This window comes from Siphateles boraxobius, unplaced genomic scaffold (assembly GCF_051911475.1).
Source record: "Siphateles boraxobius isolate OS27281-9 unplaced genomic scaffold, OSU_SipBor_1 66, whole genome shotgun sequence".
In the NCBI taxonomy this organism is placed as follows: domain Eukaryota; kingdom Metazoa; phylum Chordata; class Actinopteri; order Cypriniformes; family Leuciscidae; genus Siphateles; species Siphateles boraxobius.
In genome coordinates, this window is record NW_027509193.1 from 22,975,200 (window position 1) to 22,999,220 (window position 24,021).

The window sequence follows — 24,021 nt, forward strand, 5'->3', positions numbered from 1 at the left end:
CTTCCGGGGGGACACTGAGGCGTTCCCACGCCAGCCGGAAGACATAATCCCTCCAGCGTGTCCTAGGTCTTCCCCGGGGTCTCCTTCCGGTGGGAAGCACCTGGAACACCTTCCCGGGAAGGCGTTAAGGAGGCATCCGGAACAGATGCCCGAGCCACCTCAGCTGGCCCCTCTCGATGTGGAGGAGCATCGGCTCTACTCTGAGCTCCTCCCGAGTGACCGAGCTCCTCATCTCTAAGGGATCGCCCAGCCACCCTGCGGAGAAAACTCATTTCGGCCACCTGTATCCGGGATCTTGTCCTTTCGGTCATGACCCACAGCTCATGACCATAGGTGAGAGTAGGAACATAGATTGACCGGTAAATTGGGAGCTTCGCCTTGCAGCTCAGCTCCTTCTTCACCACGACAGACCGGTACATCGACCGCATTACTGCAGAAGCTGCACCGATCCATCTGTCAATCTCCCGTACCATCCTTCCCTCACTCGTGAACTCGTGATACTTGAACTCCCCCACTTGAGCCAGGAACTCCCCACCAACCTGAAGTGAGCAGGCTACCCTTACCGACTGAGAACCATGGCCTCAGATTTGGAGGAGCTGATTCTCATCCCAGCCGCTTCACACTCGGCTGCAAACCGTCCCAGTGAATGTTGAATGTCCTGGTATGTTGGAGCCAACACGACAACATCATCCGCAAAAAGCAGAGACGAAATCGTGTGGTCCCCAAACCGGACACCCTCCGGCCCCTGGCTGCGTCTAGATATTCTGTCCATAAAAGTTATGAACAGAACCGGTGACAAAGGGCAGACCTGCCGGAGTCCAACATGCACCGGGAACAAGTCTGACTTACTGCCGGCAATGCGAACCAAGCTCCTGCTCCGGTCTTACAAGGAAGCAAAGGGTCCCGGACCCCATAATCCCAGAGCACCCTCCACAGGATGCCGCGAGGGACACAGTCGAATGCCTTCTCCAAATCCACAAAACACATGTGGATTGGTTGGGCAAACTCCCATGAACCCTCCAGCACCCTGGAGAGGGTATAGAGCTGGCCCAGAGCTGGAACACACCCTCCGGTCCCCCTTCTTAAAAAGAGGGACCACCACCCCGGTCTGCCAGTCCAAAGGTACTGTCCCCAACCGCCACGTGATGTTGCAGAGGCGTGTCAGCCAAGACAGCCCCCTAACATCCAGAGACTTGAGGTACTCAGGGCGGATCTCATCCACCCCCGGAGCCCTGCCACCGAGGAGCTTCTTGACTACCTCGATGACTTCAGCCAGGGTGATGGACGAGTCCACCTCCGAGCCCTCAGCCTCTGCTTCCTCAAATGGAAGACGTGTCGGTGGGATTGAGGAGATCCTCAAAGTATTCCTTCCACCGTCCGACTACATCCTCAGTAGAGGTCAACTGTAAACAGCGTTGGTAGGGCACTGCTTCCCTCCCCTGAGGCGCCGGACGGTTTGCCAGAATCTCTTCAAGGCCAACTGGTAGTCCTTCTCCATGGCCTCACCGAACTCCTCCCAGGCCCGATTTTTTGCCTCCACAACCACCCGTGCTGCAGTCCGCTTGGCCTGCCGGTGTCCGTCAGCTGCCTCAGGAGTCCCACAAGCCAGCCAGGCCCGATAGGACTCCTTCTTCCGCTTGCCGACATCCCTTACTTTCGGTGTCCACCACCGGGTTCGGGAATTGCCGCCTCGACAGGCACCAGAGACCATACGGCCACAGCTCCGAGCGGCCGCGTCGACAATGGAGGTGGAGAACATGGTCCACTCGGACTCAATATCTCCAGACTCCCTCGGGATCTGGTCGAAGCTTCGCCGGAGGTGGAAGTTGAACATCTCTCTGACAGGGGGCTCGGCCCAACGTTCCCAACAGACCCTCACAGTACGTTTGGGTCTGCCAAGTCTGTCCAGCTTCTTCCCCCGCCATCGGATCCAACTCACCACCAGGTGGTGATCAGTTGACAGCTCCGCCCCTCTCTTCACCCGAGTGTCCAAGTGTTCACGGCCGGAGGTCGGATGAAACAACCACAAAGTTGATCATGGACCTCCGGCCTAGGGTGTCCTGGTGCCACGTGTACTGATGGGCACCCTTATGCTTGAACATGGTGTTCGTTATGGACAAGGTGTAACTAGCACAGAAGTCCAATAACAGAACACCGCTCGGATTCAGATCGGGGGGGCCGTTCCTCCCAATCACATCCCTCCAGGTGTCACTGTCGCTGCCCACGTGGGCATTGAAGTCCCCCAGTAGAACGACAGAGTCCCCAGTTGGAGCACTTTCCAGCACCCATCCCAGGGACCCAAGAGGGCCGGATACTCTGCACTGGCGTTCGGCCCGTAGACACAAACGACAGTGAGAGACCTATCCACGACCCGAAGGCGCAGGGAAGCGACCCTCTCGTTCACCGGGGTGAACTCCAACACATGGCGGCTACCTGGGGGGCTATAAGCAAACCCACACCAGCCCACCGCCTCTCACCATGGGCAACTCCAGAGTGGTAAAGGGTTCCTCCCCCTCAAGGAGTGTGGTTCCAGAGCCCAAGCTGTGCATGGAGGTGATACCGACTATCTCTAGTCAGTACCTCTCAACCTCATGCACAATCTCAGGCTCTTTCTCTGCCAGCGAGATGACGTTCCACGTCCCTAAAGCCAGTTTCCGTGTCCAGAGATCGGGTCGTCGGGGCCCTCGCCCGATCCACTCTGCACCAGCCGCTTACGGTCCCTCCTGCCGGTGGTGAGCCCACGGGAGGGCGGCCCCACGTCGCTTCTTCGGGCTGGGCCGGGCCCCATGGGGGAAGGCCCGGCCACCAGGAGTTCGCATGCGAGCCCCAACCCCGGGCCTGGCTCCAGGGTCGGGCCCTGGCTGCGCCATGCCGGGCGACGTCACGGTCCTCGTTTGCATTTCTGTCATACGGTTGTTGTTGTTTTTTTTATCGCTCTTAGTCTGACCCGTCACCTATGTTTATAACTTTATAAACTATAATCACTGGCTTCCGGTAACGACCATTCGCGAGTCGAGTTCCGGCGAAAGAGTGACCTCATCCTTTTTGAGAGTGTATAATACAGTAAGATAAGTAAATAAGATAACTGTTAATGACTGTTTTACTAGAGGCTAGAGGCAAATGGTTTAGAATTAGATAGAGGAAAACTGCTTTAGGAGAAATATACCAGCATCAAGCACTTTTAGACATGATGCAGGCTATAGGTGAATTACATATCACACAGGAGGGACATTTTACACTTGTCTGAAAAATAAACATGATGTTCATGTTACATCAGAACTGCTGAAAGGGTACAGGTATTTTACTTGCTGTATACGCAAAGGAGGTACTCAAGAATGACGCTCAACTCAAGCTCCAATTGTCCCATGATACTACTTAATGGCTGAAGACAGCTACTGTACATAGGGCAGAAACCTTAACAATAAGCATAATGAGTGTTGGAACTGGATGAAATATTCTTAATGACATCAATCTGCAATCTGACTTGTAATGCAGCATGGAATCATAATCACACCATGTTGGTTAATTTGGAAAGAGGAGAACTGGTCCCCTTGGTTTCTCCCAAGGTTTTTCTTTTTTTCCTCCACTCTGGCACCGATGACGTTTGGGTTCCTTGCCGCAGTCACCTTTGGCTTGCTTAGTTGGGGACACGTAATATTCAGCAATATTATAATACATTTGACTGCACTGACACTATCAGATGAGAAGTGAACTGAGCTGGATGATGAAATCATTTTTCTCCAGAGCTGCTTCATAGCTGAACTGAACTCATTTCATAATTTATGAGCTTTACATTGAACTGAACCGAATTAACACTGTGTGGACTTCAGCTGAACAATGACACTATTGTCTTTTTAGAGCTACTTTACAGCAGAATTGAATTCTGTTTGTATCAGTGCTCATTATTTTCCTGCTTAACACTGTAAAGCTGCGCTGAAACAATTCTTTAGGTGACTTGAACTTACTTGAGTTTTATCATTGTTTTCATTAATGTGAAACCTGTAAATATGTTAACACCTCAAAAAGGGTGTTTTAGGGTTTCAAGAAACTTTAATATTTTAATTTAGTATTCAAATTTAATATTCAAATTTGTTCCCAGAAGTGACCAAAACCTGAAAAAATCTCCAAAAACCAACCTTTCGGGTCATCCTAATTTGTCATTCTGCTATAAAAATAAAGTAGTTAAAGGTATTTTTAAAATGCAGAAAGTTGTGTGTGATGGATAGGTTTAGGCGTAGGGTAAGGGGATAGAATATGTTTGAACAGTATAAAAACCATAACGTCTATGGAATGTGCCCATTTAGATAACTGTGTCTGTGTCTCTGTGTCTCTCTGTCTGTCTGTCTCTCTCTGTCTCTGTCTCTCTGTGTCTGTGTCTGTCTGTCTGTCTCTGTGTGTGTGTGTGTGTGTGTGTGTGTGTGTGTGTGTGTGTGTGTGTGTGTGTGTGTGTGTGTGTGTGTGTGTGTGTGTGTGTGTGTGTGTGTGTGTGTAAGAATTTAATGGGTTTGCTTACGAAACTCTGGTTTTTGTATATTTTACAAAATAAATCATACAAAACAATAACTCAAAACTATAATACCAGTAGCAACATTTCAGATGATGAAACATGAGTCTACTATTTCACAGTAAATGTGATATTCCGCATTCTGACAACGATGGTTGTACATTTTTCTTCTGAAAGTCTTGAGCTTCAGTACCGTTCATAATTTCACAAATATCTGCAAGACAACAGTTATATTGTGATTAATACAAGTTACCTTCCCGTGTTGTCGGACGCCAAATAACTGTTAACGCCTTCGTGCGCTTGGGGATTTTAACAAAAGATGGGGCGGGGCTAAGAGAGGTTAAATCATCTGATTGGCTAGAACTGACAGCAGACAGGAGGAAAACACAGTGATGGGGCATCTGATTGGATGACGGGTTTGTATCAAAGTGAAAATATGTGCCTCGAGCTCTTCTGTTGCCAGGGCGTCAATGGCGGAACTCCGCAGCAGAAGTTAATATGACACAAGACAGGATCGCATAAGGTAATACTGCAAAAAACCTCTTTACAATAATAGCATATTTTTCGTAACAGTTTATTTTTCAGTGCTCAGTTAGAGATGCTGTCTCTTCGTGAGCAGGTTTATGGGTGGAGACGTTTGAAGAGCTTACTGTAAAACTGAGATGAGTTGAAGTGTGTTATCTGAGATGATGTGTTTGTGTGGCCTCATAGAAGAGTCTCATGAAATGCTTCTTCTAAGTTTTAAAATAACTGCTAAGTTCTAGCTTCTTTGGTTATCAGTTGTTTCTCAAAGCTGATTTTAAATGTAATATTTTCATATCTTTACTGCTCTTCTCCCATCTGCCTGTAATTTTCATGCGTTTTGGACATGTGTAAACATGTTGAGTGTGCACGATGCATCAGTATGGCCCATAGAGAAATACTGCACTTTACAAAACTGTCCTCTAATACTTGGATTGGAGCAAAAGAGGAATACACGTTTTATGTAAGAGTATAACAGTAAAGCTGATAGGCAGCAGGATGAAAATGACCTCTGGTAGTTTATAAACACTTGTTTTTTTTAAATGCATCTTACGGTCTTCATCTTAAGAGAAGGGCCCTTTAAACTGTGGCCCTTATCAGGGAACGGTCACAAATTGTGAAGCAGGACACATGATCCTCAGATCTGAGACATCTTACCCTGGAATTCCCAACATTGTTTTTTGCCTTTGAATCTAGTTCATTCACATCCCTCTGAAAGTTATCCAGTCCTCTGCTGTACTCCCTGATGGATTCACTTGTGGGAAATGATTCTGGAAGAGCAATAGATAATATAATTGCTGGTCTTAATGCTCTTAACCCCAGTCTGGATGAGAACCCTGCTGCTAAATCAGAGGATTAGACTATGAATTTGGAGAACCCCTCCCTTTCCCGTGATCATTAAATGTCAAAATCTACTAAGTATGCCGCGGTTGCAGCTCATAACATTTTTTAGGCATTGATCATTAGGGAGATGAGTGTGGAAAAATAGGCTTGTTGGTGCAGGTCACAGTTTGTTATTTAGGTTTCTCTCTCTCACATGTGTATGGATGAAAGGGTGTTTTTGAGAGTTGAGCACAGCTTCGTTCTCTGCTCTGTGCACTAAGGTCAGCATCTTTGTGTTAAACAAAGGTAAATTGAATAGTTTGCATAACAGAGCTGCCGATCCACCTGTCCTGTATTTGTGTTCACTTACACGCAAAAACAAATAGGCAGCTGTTCTCTCCTGCACAATGACACCAGTGTTATACAGGGACTATTATACAGAAGTTAAGGTGTAGTTTTAGTAGGGTAGTGCATATGGGCATGGGCACATGTAAGGAAAGTGCAGTTGCTTTCACTTGAGCGGAACACCCATTTTAACGGAAGTGGTTTCATTGTAGCATGCTAGCCTCAAAACATATCCCCTGATCAGTAAAGAAGTGAGTTTTCTTGTTAGTAGTTGTAGAGAAGGTTTATAAATATTTAAATAAGGTTTTTAATATATATATATATATTATTATTATTAACAATGCACAATAGCATTATGTTTATTATCAGCGTGTGCCGCAGTTATGTCTGCCGCTTTAAATGCTCAAGGTGGATTCTGATTGGCCTCTAGTGTTGTTATTGTTTATCAGATAAGAAAAAAAAACATTCCGAAAAGTGATTCCAACCATATCGTTCTTCTGTGTTTATATAGCTGTGTGGATGAATTTACTATTCTAATAGAATTAGAATGATTATTAAAACGTTATCGTTTTATATATATTCATCATTATGTTTCATGGTGTGACTGGCCCTTAACACAGAACAAACAATAGTCCAAATATTATTTTAGCATTAATTGCCATGACAAGTGATTGATGATTTTGAACATTTTCTCCTCCTTTTTAAAACTATTTGCTAGTATATGGTTAGTTGCATTATTAATATTTGCATCTAGCATTGACTTTGTGCTCTCTTGTCCTAAAACCAGAATCAGAACAGATGAGAATGTGAATCATTTTTGGATTGAGAATCAATGTTCCTTGATCACAGATTTGCTATCTAAAGTGAAAGAAGTCAAAGCACAAACAGGCACAGGAGTGTGTCGAGTGTCACACAGATTGATGCCATCCTATCTAAAACTGTGACTCACACTGTTATGCGAATGAGTTTATTGCACACACATATCATCAGGTCTTGTTTTCAATACATGTAACCTTCAGGCCAGTGATTAATTTCCATGACTCCTGTGATTTTGCACTTATATGACGGTTGACTTGAATGTGGTTTCTCAAGGTTATAGCGTCTGAGCCTTTTACTCATAACTCTACATGACTGCATCATCCCCTTGTGCTTAACTTCAACAGATAAGCCTATGAACATGTTGTTATGTTTCAAAACACGCTTCCTCACTTCCACATGACGTGGAAATGATGGCCTGATGGTTGGTGTTACATAAAGTTGGTGTTACATTTTTGTGAGCACAGACCATGAGGAACAGGCTCTGTTTTTCAGGCATGTGTGGAATTTCATGCTCCTGTTATTATTATTTTAGCTTTGTTAGAGTGACATTTTCCAGAATGGGTGTGTTTTGGCTTTAACCTATCTCTGTAATGTTTTCTAACCCCATAATGATAAATCTAGTCAAACTAAAAGTTATCTCCATCAATGGAAAGGTTTTCCTACACTGAACCTTGATATTTGTGACAGAGGCCAACAAGGATGTCAATAGAGGCAGAGGCGTTGCTGCAGGAGGCGAAGGAGAGCATCGAGGCAGCCCAGAACTACAGAAGCGAACTACAGCAGAGACTGCATGGACTCAGCCAGGCACGCAAACAGGTACGCTGTCGCTCTCTGCACTGCCGCTGAAGGAATAAATAGGTTTTCAACAACTAGCAACATATCAGTCCACTGCTGTACAATGTAACAATCACAGCCAATCAGAAGATTTTTCATATAATGGACCAATGAGATTTCACAGTGGGCGGGGCTACCCAGTATGGCGCTGCAGAAATCAGGATTGGCCAAAATTCAGAATTTAAGAATTAGCTATTTTTTAATTCATGAGTTGGAATTTGAATTTAAAGTGCCCCTATTATGCTATTTTAAAGGTTCCTAATTTTGTTTTGGAGGTCTCCTACAATAGGTTTACAGACATCCAAGGTAAAAAAAAACACTTTTTTCTCATAATACACATTGCACGTCACCTTATTTCTCAAAGAGTCTGAAAACGGTTTGTTTGAAGATTTAGTCTCTCTAAACCCCTCCTTTCCATGAGCTACTGTGCTCTGATTGTCAGATGGCCCAGTATTTTGTGATTGGTCTACCGGATTGGTGTACGGAAACAATGACCATATCTGAATTTAATTTTCCGCGCTTGTATACACAGTGTTATCAATAGTAACAATAGAATAGAATAGTACTAAGTAGACGTTGTTCACGAGCAGCCAATGAAGATCATAGGCTGGTATTATGCAAATTTGTTACATTGCTAATACGCAGGTTTGTAACAGGAAGTGAGATTGGAATTGCTGATGACTCGTTTCAGCAGTTCAGAATCGAATCTTTATTTTAGGACAGGGCCGGCTCTAGCCCTTCGGTTGCCCTAGGCGAGATTGATTTTTCCTTTAAAAATAATGAGTATTTATTTAACTAAACAAAAATGCTCTTATAGTACCTCCAAAACTTCAACAAGCAAATTATGACTTGAACTGTAATAAATTGTTTATACAAATGCTACAAAGAACGTTCAAGGATATTTCAATCATCCTACATAGTTGCATTGTACAAATACATTTTATCGGACCATGTAACTTGTAGTAGATAAATGACAATTACTACCACCACCACTACTATTACTAATCTATTAGGCTGCTACAAGGCTAGGGGGGTTGGGGGACATGCTCCCCCGTAGGAAAATTTTGTGCATTTTAAAGTTAAATTAATCAATCTGGTGCACTTTGAGAGTTCAAAATTAAAAGCTCCAACCCATATTCAGTGTTCAAATTAAACAAAGAAAAATTCAAACCTCTTTTAGTTAGTGTCTGTCTACATTACATAATAATAGTAATAATATTAATCCCATGATAATACTCATATATTGTAAAACAATGCTCTGAAAAATAAAGGAAACATAAGTACATAAGTTTTGTACTAATTTCTATACTAATAGAAAGAGTTTTTTTTTTATACTTCACATTAAAGATGTGATTGGGCCAGCCCAGTGTCAATCAAGAAAACAACCAATGGGCCGCTGATCTACGCGTTTCATGCAATGTCAGAAAAAAAGCTAACGCTGACCTTTTTTTGACCAATGCATTACACCAGCACTAACCCAGCGCCGCCAATTAAGCAAAACAAAACAAAACAAAACGATTGGGCTATTTCTATTTTAGCCCCCGGCCGCTTTTTTGCTTTATCCATCTTTTTCGACGACAACTCACTACTCGTGCCTGTTCGCTCAGTGCTCACGCCGCCCGAGCCCGCTCGCGATATTATTGGAGGGGGGTCCCCTGTCAAAATTCTATAATTAAATCTTATGAGGGTGCCTACTCCGCTACACATACCGGTATACCCACTTTTTGCGCCACTGGCAGGCTTATGTGATTGCTCCACTCGTTGCAGTGTTAATGAAGTAGCCTACAATAAAAGCGGAAAGTTCCTTACGTGGCTCTGGCGCCCCCTCTAGGGTATAAGGCGCCGGCGCCCTTACTGTGCGTTCACACCGCCGCCGGCGAGAGCGTCAAAGTGGCCGGAAGTCATTCATTGTCAATGAGAGCCGGCGGCGAGCTCTGGCGAGAGCGGCGCGGCGCGTCTTGGACGGTGAGAGCGGCGAGGAGAGTTGAAGTCAGGTCAACTTTATGGTAATAAGCAATGACGCGGTTCGGCGGCAACCGGCGGCAACCAATCGGAAAATAGAGGTACTCCGTTTGAGAGGAGTCCAGAGAAGGCAGTCCTGTAAACTTTGGTTCCGACCACATTAGTTCCCAAGCAAAATTGAGGAGGTTGATCATTTGAATTTGATAAGGCACGCAACACTAGTATTTATAGGCAATATTTTCGCGCTAGAACGCTTGTTTTTCAGCGGGAATGCAAATTATAATAGCACTTAACCATGAACACAAAAGCCACACCACACAAATGGCTTTTAATTTGTTTATTTCATCAGCAAACATGTCACTATAATTGTTAAGTTTTTTCCATCGATCAAATTTCTGCAAAAATAACGATCGACATGCTTGTTTGCTTTGTGGCCCCTTTAAATACAGTTGTAAAAAAGACCACGCGTTCGATCTACGTCAGAGCATCAGAGCGTCCACGAATCTTTCCACGGCGTCGCTGGCAGGGCGGCGAGAGTGAATTTTGCCGCTCTCGCCGGCGGCGGTGTGAACGTACAGTTAGCATTTGCCTATACTGCCTATGCCACGGGCCGGCCCTGTTTTAGGAGACAATAACTTTGTCATGCACTTTGATCTTTAAAACTTTGCAGACCTTTTACATTCACAAACAGTTGTATAACACACTACATTAAAGGTAATATTTGAAAAATCATAATAGGAGCACTTTAATTGGCAACACCAATTGAGGAAGAAAGGAAGTTGAATTCTGGACATTTTTGAAAATTGGAATTCAACAGATAATCTGGAAATGTTGTGTTTTTCCACTTTGGTCCATAAAATTAAAATTGAAATGATTTATCCAATATTATAGTATTAATGTTTTTAATTAGCTTTTATTTTTAGAACTATCTATCTATCTATCTATCTATCTATCTATATATATATATATATATCTGTCTGTCCAGTTTTGCGCAACATTGACAGAAATAGGAACCAAGCAATTTACAAAATGTCCTCTTGCTCGTTACTTGTCTCTGTCCAGGCTGGCTCAGATAAAGCGATCTCTTCCATGTAAATCTGTTTTTATCTGATCGCATCTGGTTTGGACAAACCATAGAGACAGTAATGAAATTGCTACTGATCACACCCAGCATGCACCAATGCATAAAAATACTACTTCGAACACAATGTAGAAAATGCCAGAAAGGTAGTGGTTCCCTACGCAGTAACCAAATAACAGGACATATGTGGGTGTTTTTGAGAGAGCGTGGGTAAGTGATACTCCCGCTGTCTCGGTGAAGTGAGTAGGATCCTCTGTGCCAGGAAGCCTGTTGGTCAGCACAGAAGGGCTGATTCATGCCGCACGTCTCCCGGGGTGACTGTAGGATGTAAAGCCGGCCTGCTGCTCGGTGTTATCTTCAGTCTTTGCTTCTGGCATCTTACCCAACTTCCTCCTTCCCCCACCTCCCAGAATGCCTCATTCAGAGCGTAAACAAGGCTGTAATTTCCTGCTCTTCATATGAGACATTAAACTCAGAGAATGTTTAAGCTCTCTCTCTTCACTTCTCCACAGGGCAGAGAATTGAACCAAACTTTTAGGATCATTGACTGGTGATTGTATGACGCTCCACGGTACTGTGATTAACCTCACAGCGTGTGCAGCTGTCTGAGTGAGATCCCATATGTGCAGCCCATCTGATATGATCATATCACATGCTCTGTTATGCACAGCAGTGACACCACATTTGCGGTCAATCTTTGGGTCAAACTGCATTTGTCCTGTATGAGCAGAACTACTTCCAGCTTCCAGCTGTTGAGGCTCATCTGTATTAAGATTCTTCATGTATTAAAAGAACTGTAGCTTCCTGGGCACTGGGCAGTATTTGAGCTTGATGCTAGATCTTTAACATTAGCTGTTGTTTCTTGTCTACTTCCTCTTTAAGTTGCACTCTGTCTCAGCCACTGATGCTTCCTTAAATCCTACAAGTGGCCTATGTTTGCCACAGCCTGTCACCCACGAGCCACACTGCAGCCAGCTGGATTCTAATACATGATCATAGCAAACAAACTAGCATACATATGTCTATTTGGGATGAGGGGTTTTACTTTACAGTGCTGTATTCATATTCTCTCAGCAAAATTTTATTATTTTTTTAGCTAGTTAGTATATTATATTTTATTACTTCCTGCCCAGAGACTGCAGATTAAATTTAGCTCTGTAGCTAGATATTCTCTCGTCAAAAAAAAAAAAAATGTTATTCATATTTTTAATGGAATTGCATTTGCTAATTCTATGGCAGTCATGGACTGTCTATGGTCCATGTTAAATAAAGTGCTAAATAAATCAATTGTTATATACTGTTATTATATATTATAAAATAATAATTATATAATTAATAATGTATACTGTTTACAATATATGATTATATAATAATTTATTTATAATTATTAGGTATATTTACAGTTCTGTTTTGTTAACTGTCTTGTGCACAGATGAAAAATAAATAAATTATATTATTAATTATATATTTCAGGTTTTTTTATATTTCGATTTTGATCAATTTGACAATGAAGTAAACATGGAACGACGTGATTTTGGGCTTTAATTGGGAGGTGAAATTGCTGTCGCTCCACTCGCATACTCTCACTCCCACTGGTGTTAGGTCAATTCACTTTTAAATTTGACCAATATGCAAACTCAGAACAAGCTAAAGGCAGTCGTACACTGTGCGATGTCTGTGCGATTTCAGCAAGGTACCTACTCCCACTGAACGATTAAATCGCATGCGATGTAAAGCCAAAGCCCAGGATTTATGTGCTCACACTACATGGTCCAAACGTCGAGCTGAGGCTTGACTGCTCACACTATACGTGTGAAATATGTGCGATAAACCCCCGTTCTGGGTTGCGCCTAGACGATATCATGTATCCAGAGATATTGTCAAAACAAGCATCAGCTATCAATATCAAGATGATTTAGCATTTCCAATTTATGTATTCAATTATTATTAGTATTATTGCATTATCATTATTAGGGAAGGCCTAGGGTAATTTTATTATTAAACTGATTTGCTATTATAATTCATTTGCCACGCAATAATTTCACAGCACATCTCCGCAACGCGCAGTGAGGATAATAAAATATTACATATAAGCTTACTCCTCCTCATTGAAAATTGTCTAAAACGTTTAGGTCGATTACAATGAATTATTGGCATATAATTATATTAACAGTCTATAATAGGTCCGAACACTGTAATAATTAGTCATCAATGAAAATTAAATACAGGTTTATTTCAAAAAAATTGTTTAACAAATTAATACAAGAGGCACGGTGTTACATCGCAGCTTGGAAGACGTGGGTAACAACTGGACAAACTAGAGGTAAGCAACAGTAATTTGTAGCTACTAGTTTGATCCACAGAACTTAAAGATTTTTTTTTTTTTGCTGCAGATTGAAATGGTTAACGTTCTGTTTTCGCGCAAGCGCAGTGAGGGAAAAAACACTGAGTTTAGGGCAATCGGTTCGTAGCTCTGCTTCAACTGTGCGATATAGTAACGAGGAGCGACCAAAATTTCTGACATGCCAGAAATTCATCCGACCATCCTAATCCCCTCTCGTTTCTCCCTTTACACTGCACGACAAATGACGCACGACAAAGCTGAAAATCGTCCCGACCTGAAAAAGAGTCGCACGAGTCAGAATTCGGCTCAAAATCAGACGAAAATCGCACAGCGTATGCCCGCCTTTAGAATATCATTTTGAATCACATTACGCTGAACATAAATTCCAGGAATATTGTTCTTCCGCCTGTGTCTGACATTAAAAAAGAGTTACTGAAGTGTTGTGTATGATCCTACTGAATCTTTAGGAAGAGGCTGAGTCTAAACATCCTATGATGGGGAGTCTGCACTTCTAATCGCCTCCACGCGCTCCTCACAGAGCATTGTCACGAATAACAATATTTAGGCAAAGGATTCTGTCCTGGCTCAAAATATTCAGATTGATCCTGATAAGACTTCAGCGTATGAGGAATGATGCACGTCTCTGGACAGAAGCATTTCCTGCGTCAACTGCAAACAAAGCCATGTCTGGAACTTTCCACTAAAGTTCATTAATAGCACCGTCTTTTTTGGGTTTCATCCATTTATCCTGCACCACTTTATCTGTGTTATTTTAGACTCTCTTCCCACTTCCTGGTGCTATCTTTACCTACACACACTGTGACTACAGTCTGTCGAGTTCCATGGTGCTAGTCGTCAACCCTTTTGCTCTGCGGTCTGTTGTGCATTTCTGTCAACATGCTTTGCCCAGGGCTGCATTGCGCTTCACTGATTATAAGGGAATGAGACTTTTCCTCGTTCCAGAAATATGACTCAAGGAATTCATATAATTACAGGCTTTAACGTGTCATTTTATGTCAGTGTGAAGAGTGCTTTTGTGTGGTATTTCATAGGTTTTAAGCTAGTGTACTGCGTCACATTTAACTTGCAGCACAGATACAAATGTTCATTGATATGTGGGATTGAAGGGCCCAAGCTAACCTTCTTTTGCAAGTGCAAGTTTCATGTTCACAAGATAAGAGGAACTGTTTTTTTTGTTGTTGTTTTTTTAAATTGAAAACCGCCAGGCTTCCTGTCACTCTTGGCTCCATTTTGTTGAAGGTGAAGCAGTTAGTCTGAAAGACGCACCAAGAAAATTGAACTGTGCCATTCACTTTTCACCACTTCCGCTTTCAGCCTTACACTTCATGTTCAAAACAAGACAGTGGTACATTTAAATATATTACACAGATACCCGCACTTCCCATCACTGATTTATGTAACCCTCATATATGACTAAATGTACATTTGAAAATTTCTAAATAAATTGGTTTATTTATTGTTATAGCATTTACATTTATGCATTCAAATAGGGATTATTATTTATTATCGGCTTGTTTCTTTATACTTAAGCCCTGTTTAGAGAGGACTAGTTGTCCGTAATATTTTAAATTTGTGACGCATAAGTACTCAGTACTTTATTATTTTAATCCTGTAGGAAATTAGCAACTTTTTCCCTTGTAGCTTTTGTAAAAAAATAAAATAATGGTGCAAAAAAAAAATGTGTGGGTCATCTAAGAAAAAAATATAGCATAAACTAAAGGGTGCATTAAATTAATCAAAAGTGACAGTAAAGACATTTATATAAATGCTGTTCTCTTGAACTTTCTATTCATCATGAATCCTGAAAAAAGTTTCACGTTTCCACAAAATGATTAACGTTAAGCATTTTCTTGAGCAGCAAATCATCATATTAGAATGATTTCTGAAGGATTGTGTGACACTGAAGACTGGAGTAATGAAGCCGAAAATTCAGCTTTGACTTCACAGGAAGAAATTAGATTTTAAAGAAAGAAATTACACATTTTAAAACGTATTCAAATAGAAAAGTTATTTTAAGTAGGGAATAATTGACTCCGACCCGTTGCGGAGTCAATTATTCCGCTTATACTACGGTTACCACACCTCAAAACATTTAGTCAAACAGGTTTGACAAACGTTTGTTTTTGTTTTTAAAATGCTTTTGTGTGGGACTAATTTCTTACGCATCTCATCCTCCGTTGCTAATTCCAAAACATCATTTTAGAGCTTCTAACGGAGGACTTGAGCCACTGATAGCAGTCTAGTGCAATGCAGTTATTAGAGAGAGAGAGAGAGAGAGAGAGAGAGCATATGTGAATTACCTCAGTCTGTGCGTTTTTTCATCAGTGTTTGGCACCAGCGTCTACTAATTGCGAAACTACGTTTATCTGTACCTCACTAGTGAGAAACGTCATGTAGCTTTTAATTTGCTAAACTATTTTACAAATAAAATCGTCAGAGCATTGCTGACAACACGCAAGTGTGTGTCCGTACTGTATGTGTGTGCGTTTGAGTAGGAGAGTGTGTGCGAGACATGTGCTTTTCCATAATAACTAATAAATGCAAAATACCTAATAAAACGTAATTCTGTGGCAAAAAGCAACGTGAAAATAATCGTTTTAATGGTCGTTTTTATCCCATCGTTTACAATACTTATTTACTCGGACAGTGTCGTTGTGGGTTTTGGTTCTGTTGGCTGTATAGACCTTTGAAATAACTGAAATAATTTTGCCAAGTGAAGTCGGAACTGTAATGCAGTCAAGACCTGCCTGGAACTACTTTAGCCGTGCGTTTACCTGAAAATATCTGCACACCTTAGAACGTTCGTCAACCAATCAGAATCAAGCATTCAACAGCCCCATATTAATTCGCAATGTTGCTATTTTTACTGTACTTTTGATCAAATAAATGCATCTTTGGTGAACATAAGAGACTTCTTTCAAAAACATTTAAAAATCTTACCGAGCACAAACCTTTGAACGTTAGTGTATATTTCACAAAATTTCTTCTTATTTACCGTAATTTACCATAACAAAAGATAATTTTCTTTACTATCTGGTGCACCTTCATAGATTTCATCGACATCCTAAGTAAAATAACTTAATTGTTTCAAATATTTGTAATTGTCTGAATAGTACTATAGACTTCTTAAAAAACAGTGTCAAAATCTCTTGTGAGCCTGTGGTTGTCGTGGAAAAAGTTTTCCCCTCTTTTCAAAATGCACTCGATTCAAGGACTTCCAGATGCCAAAGCTCAGACTTTATTGGTGGAGACAACAAAGCCGAGATGCATGCAAAACTTTTTCATTCAAAACTCTCATTCTTAAGCCCAGGACACACCAAGCTGATGTCAGAACTAGCGTCAATGAAAGCCGCCTGTGTTTTTCCCTCTCATCAGCTGAGAAAATAAAATAATTAAGTTATTTTACTTAGACAAAAAGCTGCGCTTGAACGCACCAAAAGGACTAAAGGCGACTGTCAACTAGCATGTGCGTTCTGTGCCTGAGTGCAAGTAAATATCTGTCTACTGTATATCAGCAAGTATCAAGAGTCTATTTTCGTCATTCAAAAAGGGAAACCGAAACTAGAACTATAGATATAAAACTGTATACAAACCAGCGCTTGCTTACCATTTTGAATTGCAATCATGTTAATCACTTTCTTCATTCCAGTCGGCTCATGTTATTATGAAAATATTCATGCATTCGAATGCTCAGGTAAGATGTTGTAAAAATTATAACAGCTTCTGTCTGAACCATCTTCACTTCTTTGCTCGCTTTCATCACTTTCACTTTTATTCTCGTGCACTGACTCATTCGCTAAGCTGAACAGCCAATCAGAGTTCTCTCTTACACCAACAGTCCGACGCCAATTCAACATGCTTAATCGGCCCAAAAAAAACCTGACGGAATCTGACTAGAGCTGTGAACACACCGAAAAAACTAAGCCGACCAATGCTCAGAAACAGCCCGGTGGCCGACCCTTGACTTGGTGTGTCTCGGCATTTATACGATCTCTTACAACTTGTTTACACTTTTCTCAACCAATGGTCATTCGTTGGGTTATCTTACATTTTTATTAGCCCATCCTCTTCCTGCTCTTAAAGCAGAGGAAAATAACAGGTACACTCCTATGCTTGCACATCTCAACATCGAAAGTATATCCTTATCATTGTTGCATTTGGTGCTCAGAGCCACTGAAGGGAGACACAGTGCACTCTATGACCTGAGGCTTTTTATTGAGCCCTTTTGAGTTTTACACTGTAGACTGAGAAATTAAGCATTTCCTAAACGTTTGAGGAAATGTACATTTTTAAAAGTTATCCTCCGCAGTTTTGTGTATGTGTGTGTGTTTGTGTTCTGGTTTAACCTACATAGCTAGGACCAAATGTCCCCACAAAGATAGTAAAGTTGACATTGCTGTGGGGCCATTTTGTCAGGCCCCATGAGGAAAACAGCTTATTAATCATAACAAGTGATGTTTTTTGAAAATGTAAAAATGCAGACAATTTTCTGTATTGTGTAGGGTTAGTGTAAGGGGATAGAATGTACAGTTTGTAGAGTATAAAAACCATTATGTCTATGGAAATTCTACATAAACTTATAAAAACAAGTGTGTGTGTCCAGGTGCGAGGCAGTGCCAGTCAGACGCGTGATGCTCTGCAGCGGCACTTCCAGGAGCTGCAGGCAGCGGTGAGTCGACTGCTGACTGAGAGACTGAACGCTCTGTTGCAGGAAGTCGACAACATCGAGCTGGACAGTGTCAGTCCCTTAGATGACTGTCAAAAGCTCATTGAGAGTGGAGTCAGCACAGCCGATGAGCTGCTCCGAGAGGGTGAGTCTGTCAGATCAGTGGAAGTGGAGATGGCTGCTTATTGTTCGGGCTACAATGGTTCTTCAACTTCAGTCACACTAATCTGATTTCATGGGATTTAAAGTATGTGAAGAACCTCATGAAGTATTTATTAGAACAGAAAATTTGATTTAGTCTTGTGCCAGAAGAGGATAACTCATGTTTGAGCAGTCAGTTTCTTTTAAGTTCTGTCATTTGCCAGCTTGTAAGTCTATGTCAACGGTTTGAAATGAAATCAGTCCAGACATTTGCTTAAGTAGTTGAAGAATGGGTCATGGGTTAAATCGTCTATCCAAGGCTCAGCGATAATGGCGCTCAGAGCCAGTGTAAAAGAGTTTAGTTTAATTAAAAACGAAATATTTTTTTAGTTTTTTGTAAAGATTTGTTAAAAAACATCTAAATATAATAATTTACATCAATATTTTTTTCAAACATAAATTTATGTTGCTAAAAAGGAAATACATTTTATTCAAATAAATTGTTTTTAAAATATATTCATTTTTGTTGTAGGGTCATTGAAAGTATAAGCAGATAAAGTACAAATTTGAACCTACTGGCTCATATGGACCAGCAGAAAAATAAATCTTATTGTTGAGCCCTGCCATTTGGATAATTGCTAGCCATCAAATTGTTAGCTTATTAAATATTTAAGAGTTTATTTTGCAATTTATTTAGCTTTTGCAATTGCTATAATGTCCTCTAGAGCTCATTTGATTATATTTGTTACAGTTGCCCTGATGTTCAGTTATGAATGTAATAATACAGATGTCCTTTCAGGGGAGGCTGCCATCCGCTGTGGTATAAATGAGAAGGAGGACAAGCTGGGCAGCTTCACTAAGAAAGCCCTGCAGATCCAGTTAGACAGGTGAGGAGCACACAGACTCATTCTCTTAACAAACCTCAACTGGCCCAGTGAAAGAAGAAGAGCTTTGATATATCACTGTCACACTCAGTTCATGTCTAGGAACAATGAATACATGGAGACTCAGATTTTCAGCTCTTGAGAACACAAAACAAAGCCACCTATTTCTGAAGTTCAGAAGACAATATTCCCATAATTCCATTACTGCAGCACTCATTGAAAAACACATTAGCTAACCTTTACTAATGCCTGGTTTTATGACTCATCTGTTTTGTGACGCATCTTCTCAAAGTTTAATGGAGAGGTGGCAGCTGTACTCTCAGTCATGTGCTGAATCACTCAAGAATCTACCTCAGATGCCATTTAAATAACAATCCTAACTTTTGTGTTTTAGAATAAACGCTTTTGAGTAATTTATATAAATAGTTACCCTCCCCATGTGAACGGGACTTAAAAACATAACTCACCTTAAAAACATTACTCACCAATCCTACATGAATAACGGTTGCTCTCCACCTTTTTGTTGGCTAGGAGGGTCTGTGTTTTTGGATAGTTATAGTTTTAATGAAATTATCTAAAAAATATGAAAAGACAATGTTGCTGTGTTGCGTGATAACTGTGCACCTCAAAATATTCAATCGTCACATTGTTTTGTGCTACTTTATACTAACTGAGGGACAATTTAGCTACTTGATGTGCCGATCGACAGCAAGCCTTGTTTTAAACACAGGATATTTCTTCTAATTATTTGCCAAATATTTATATTAAATCATAAAAAGTATCTGTTCTCTAGACATCAATAAGCGTCTGTGTAAGGACAGTTTATGTAAATGCATGTGTCCTCAGTCTGCCTGAGGTACCTGTGCTGGTGGACGTGCCGTGTCTGTCTGCGCAGCTGGACGACTCTCTGCTGTATATGTTCCGTTCGCACGTGGCTCGGCACGGCAGCGTGGCGTCTCATCCGCCCGTCCAGATTGAGGAGCTGGTGGAGAGACCAGGCGGTGTGCTGGTGCGCTGGTGTAAGGTGGGTCTGGCCTCCCACGTTCATGCCCATCAGACATTTTAACCCCATGTGAGCCTCTTGGTGTAATGCCTGTTCATTTTGCATGTAGGTGGACGATGACTTTACCCCTCAGGACTACCGGTTGCAGTACCGTCGCGGTAACTCTTCTCAGTATGAGGACGCGTACATCGGGAAAGACAATGAGTTCCTGGTGCTCCACCTTGACCCGCACATCGACCACCTGTTCCGCGTGTGCGCCAGAGGAGAGGGCCGAACTGAATGGAGCCCGTGGAGCATCCCGCAGACCGGCTACACCACACTCGCACCCCACGGTACAGACTAGGAAACCTAGCATTGCAAACACTCTCTAACATTAGCTATAGTTCATCCTAAAATGGAAATTCTCTCATCATTTACTCAGCCTCATGCCATCTCGATGTACAGCTTTTTGTCTTCAGATAAACACAAAGACATTTTTTTAGTCCATATAATGCCGCCCGGTTGACACAAAAAACCACACACAGCGATCAGGACGGTATTCCGTACGACCCAGTGGATGAATCATTCTGTTTTCTGAAGTGAAACAATAGGTGTGTGTGAGAAGACTGTAAATCACTTTCTTTAACTGTAAATCATTGCTTCCGGTCTACTGTCATACAAGTGTTCATGACTATGGGCCGTTGTGACGTGGCGTGAGAAGTGGCGGTCCTCTGTGCTTCCGCTTTGCTTCTCGCACTTACGTTTATGTCAAGCTGAACTTGTAAATGCGCTTAGGACAGTTGGCCGAAAGCAATGGTCATATACATCAGGGATGGCATGTGGATGATTAAATGACTCGAGAATTTTTATTTTTGTGTAAACTATACCTTTATGTATATTCAGAGTACTGTTCAGAGGAACATCTCACTGGGCTTTTTTCATTACACTCATTTCTGTGTAAATTGTTCATAAAACACCTCCAAACTAACGTGTTTTGTGAATATTGTTTCTTTGTGTGTTTCCAGAATGGCTTCCTGGCGTGGATGGTTACATTTTAAGCAGTAGGAAGAACATCGCCATGCGCAGTGACTCATCAGCTGGTCATGGAGGCGTGCTGTACTCCAGCTCCTCCACATACTTCTGTGGCCAGACCCTCACCTTCAAGTACATCAGCATTTCATTCTTCTTCACACTCTCATAGCAGATACACTGTGGGACACTATAAATCATATTACTCGTATACCAGCTAATTATTCAAAACGACAAAAAGATGCAGAATCATCGTAAATGACATTTTTACAGGAACAAATATCAGCAGACCTATCAAATGTCTCACTCACTGTGCGCCTGATTTCTGGCTTTGGTCTTTGTTTGCAGGATCACAGCTGCTGGACAGACAGATAAGCGTGACAGTTTGGGTGTGTGTGCGGACAGCAGAAGTGACACAGACTCACTGCAGAGGGATCAGGCTGTCTGCATCTCCACTAATGGTACGAGCAGGAAAACATAGTTAAATACCTTTTGTAGATATGCAGTTATATACACTACTGTCTGAAAGTTTGGGGTTGGTTAGATTTTTTTGTGTCTGAAAGAAGTCTCTTCTGCTCACCACAGCTGCATTTATTTGATCAAAAACAGTCATATTATGAAATATTACTACAATTTAAAACAACTGTTTTCTATTTTAATGTATTTTAAAATGTAATTATTCCTGTGATGTCAGCTGAATTTTCAGCATCATTACTCCAGTCTTCATTGTGACATGATCCTTAAGAAATCAATCTAATATGATGATTTGCTGCTCAAGAAACATTTCTTATTATTAGCAATGTTGATAACAGTTGTGCTGCTTAATATTTTTGTGGAAATGGTGATACATTTTCTCAGGATACTTAAATCCACATTAATGTAAATAGTAACATTTGGTAGATGCTTTAAATCTAGCAATAATCAAGGCTTGTTTATCACACTGTTTTCACTAAGCTAAAGAGGTAACTATTAATAGTTATTGATAAAACAATTAAATAAAATAAAAAAACGATGACTTCTGGGACTCAAATGTTTTGTTCAAGTCAGTTTTGAACTGATGCATTGAAATTGATAGTCATTTAAAGCTGCAGTAGGGAGTTTTGAGAAAATGTTGACTTAGCCTGAAAATTTGAACAAGCACAACTTGCAGGCTCTCTGCTGCGCTACAGCCCTCCCTCACAGCTCCTCCCCCACAGCGGAGCCTGCCGTGAACACGCAGGCTAGTAAGCAGGACCACCGATGACGGCGGATTATAAACAGTTATGGAACATTCACTAATAGGGACAAAACATCAACAATATGCTTTACATTGACTATGGCCTGCCCATACTTTGACTACAAACTTGGTCCTCAAATCATTGTATTTTGCAATACATGTAACTTTATAACGTTACACTCTTTCTATAATATATAAAAAGCTACTAAGATAACGTTAAAGGATTAGTGTACTTTAAAAAAATCTTTTGCTAATCATTTACTCACCCCCCATGTCATCCAAGATGTCCATGTCTTTATTTCTTCAGTCGAAAAGAATGAAGGTTTTTGATGAGAACATTCCAGGCTTCTTGAGGGGATGCAAACATTAGAGTTAAGTCACCATGTGCTTTCCCGATTCCAGGTGCCGTGTTTGTGAACGGAAAGGAGATGACCAACCAGCTGCCAGCCATCACTGTTGGCTCATCTGTGACCTTTGACATGGAAATGGTCAACCTCTTTCCTGTGAGCAACAACAACAACCCTAGCGACGGGGGAAACTTCAAGCTGAGGGTGACGATTGGCTCAGGGAACAGAGAAGTGGTGTTTGATTGGCTGCTGGATCAGGTGCTGGATAGCCTTTTCTTTGGCTGCTCCTTCACACACCCTGGATGGAAAGTGCTGGTGTTTTGATTGTTGCATGATGAAATATCCAGTCTGCTGGAATTCAAGACCTCAAGTTCCTTTAATCTGATCAAACTTTCCAAGTGCTTAAAGTGTCACATTTAGCCCTTTTTTCTTCTTCTTATTATTATTATCAGTAACAGGTATCACTGCAGAACATTAAACTTTCTCTGTTTTGAGGTATGATGCCAACCACTACTCTTTGACCTCATTACAGGTGGACAGGTGTTGAGTTATTTGCATAACAGTACATGTTTGCAAAAGAGACTGTTACATGTTAGAGTTTAATAAAGTCTTTGCCTGCAGGTGTTAAGTTGCAAAGCATGTTGGTCTGGTTTACCACAGAAAAAAAGTGAAGCATTCAGAGATCAAAGGCACTCAAAACTGCGCAAAATAAAAGTTCTTCGCAACGAACAACAAAGATAAATCTTTTATGCTCTGACAATCTTTCTGCATGAGTTTTCTCAAGTCAGAAGTGGAGAATGTATCTGTGAAGGAAACTGTTTAAACATAGCTGGATGTTGGTTTATGTTGGACACAATAACATTTAGAGATGGCGTACCTAACAACTAGTATTTTATTCTTGTTTGCCTGGTACTCAGTATTCTCTGTTTTTAAAACCACAGGGTAGACTGACAGTGTCAACCTGTTCACAGCTTCATCGACACAATACTGATCAGTAGACACCAACACAATATTTCCACAGAAATGTGATCGTTCGCACTAAGCTTAAGTGTTGTGCCATTTTATGATGAACTGTTTTTTTTTATGCTCTCATTATTAATACATATGTCTTGCTGTACCATTAGGGTTTTTCATTAGCTGGCTTACCTTACGGTAACTGTTATGATGCATTTTTTGGAGATTTTGGAGGGGAAAAAAGCGTAATTCACACAACAAAATGAGCGGCCAAGCACCCAATTCACTTGCTCCTGAGGTAGAAGAACATCATTTTCAAGGTACTATGTAATTGCTCACGGCAGAAGGGATAATTTGTAACCCAATGAGGATACACCCATGAAATATCTGATACTATATTTATAAAACTGTGACCATTTCATGTATATGTACCTCATTTTGCCTGTGCCTTCTCAGTACAGATGTAACATTTGCAATAAACAGTTTGGAACATTTAGACAAATTCCTGTTTTTTTGTTTTTCTTGCAAATGTTTACTAAAATAAAACC

General features: G+C 41.3%; 1 protein-coding gene across 1 annotated transcript; it reads left to right on the forward strand.

Moving 5' to 3' along the window:
• Positions 1 to 4,911: 4,911 nt before the first annotated feature.
• On the forward strand, positions 4,912 to 23,975 carry crlf3 (cytokine receptor-like factor 3). Its single transcript, XM_077213039.1, has 9 exons — positions 4,912 to 5,027; positions 7,700 to 7,828; positions 17,858 to 18,065; positions 18,861 to 18,948; positions 19,792 to 19,969; positions 20,058 to 20,280; positions 20,953 to 21,091; positions 21,305 to 21,417; positions 22,575 to 23,975. Exons 2-9 carry the CDS (start codon positions 7,712 to 7,714, stop codon positions 22,841 to 22,843), a joined length of 1,335 nt encoding a protein of 444 aa, XP_077069154.1. The 5' UTR covers positions 4,912 to 5,027; positions 7,700 to 7,711; the 3' UTR covers positions 22,844 to 23,975.
• Positions 23,976 to 24,021: the final 46 nt, after the last annotated feature.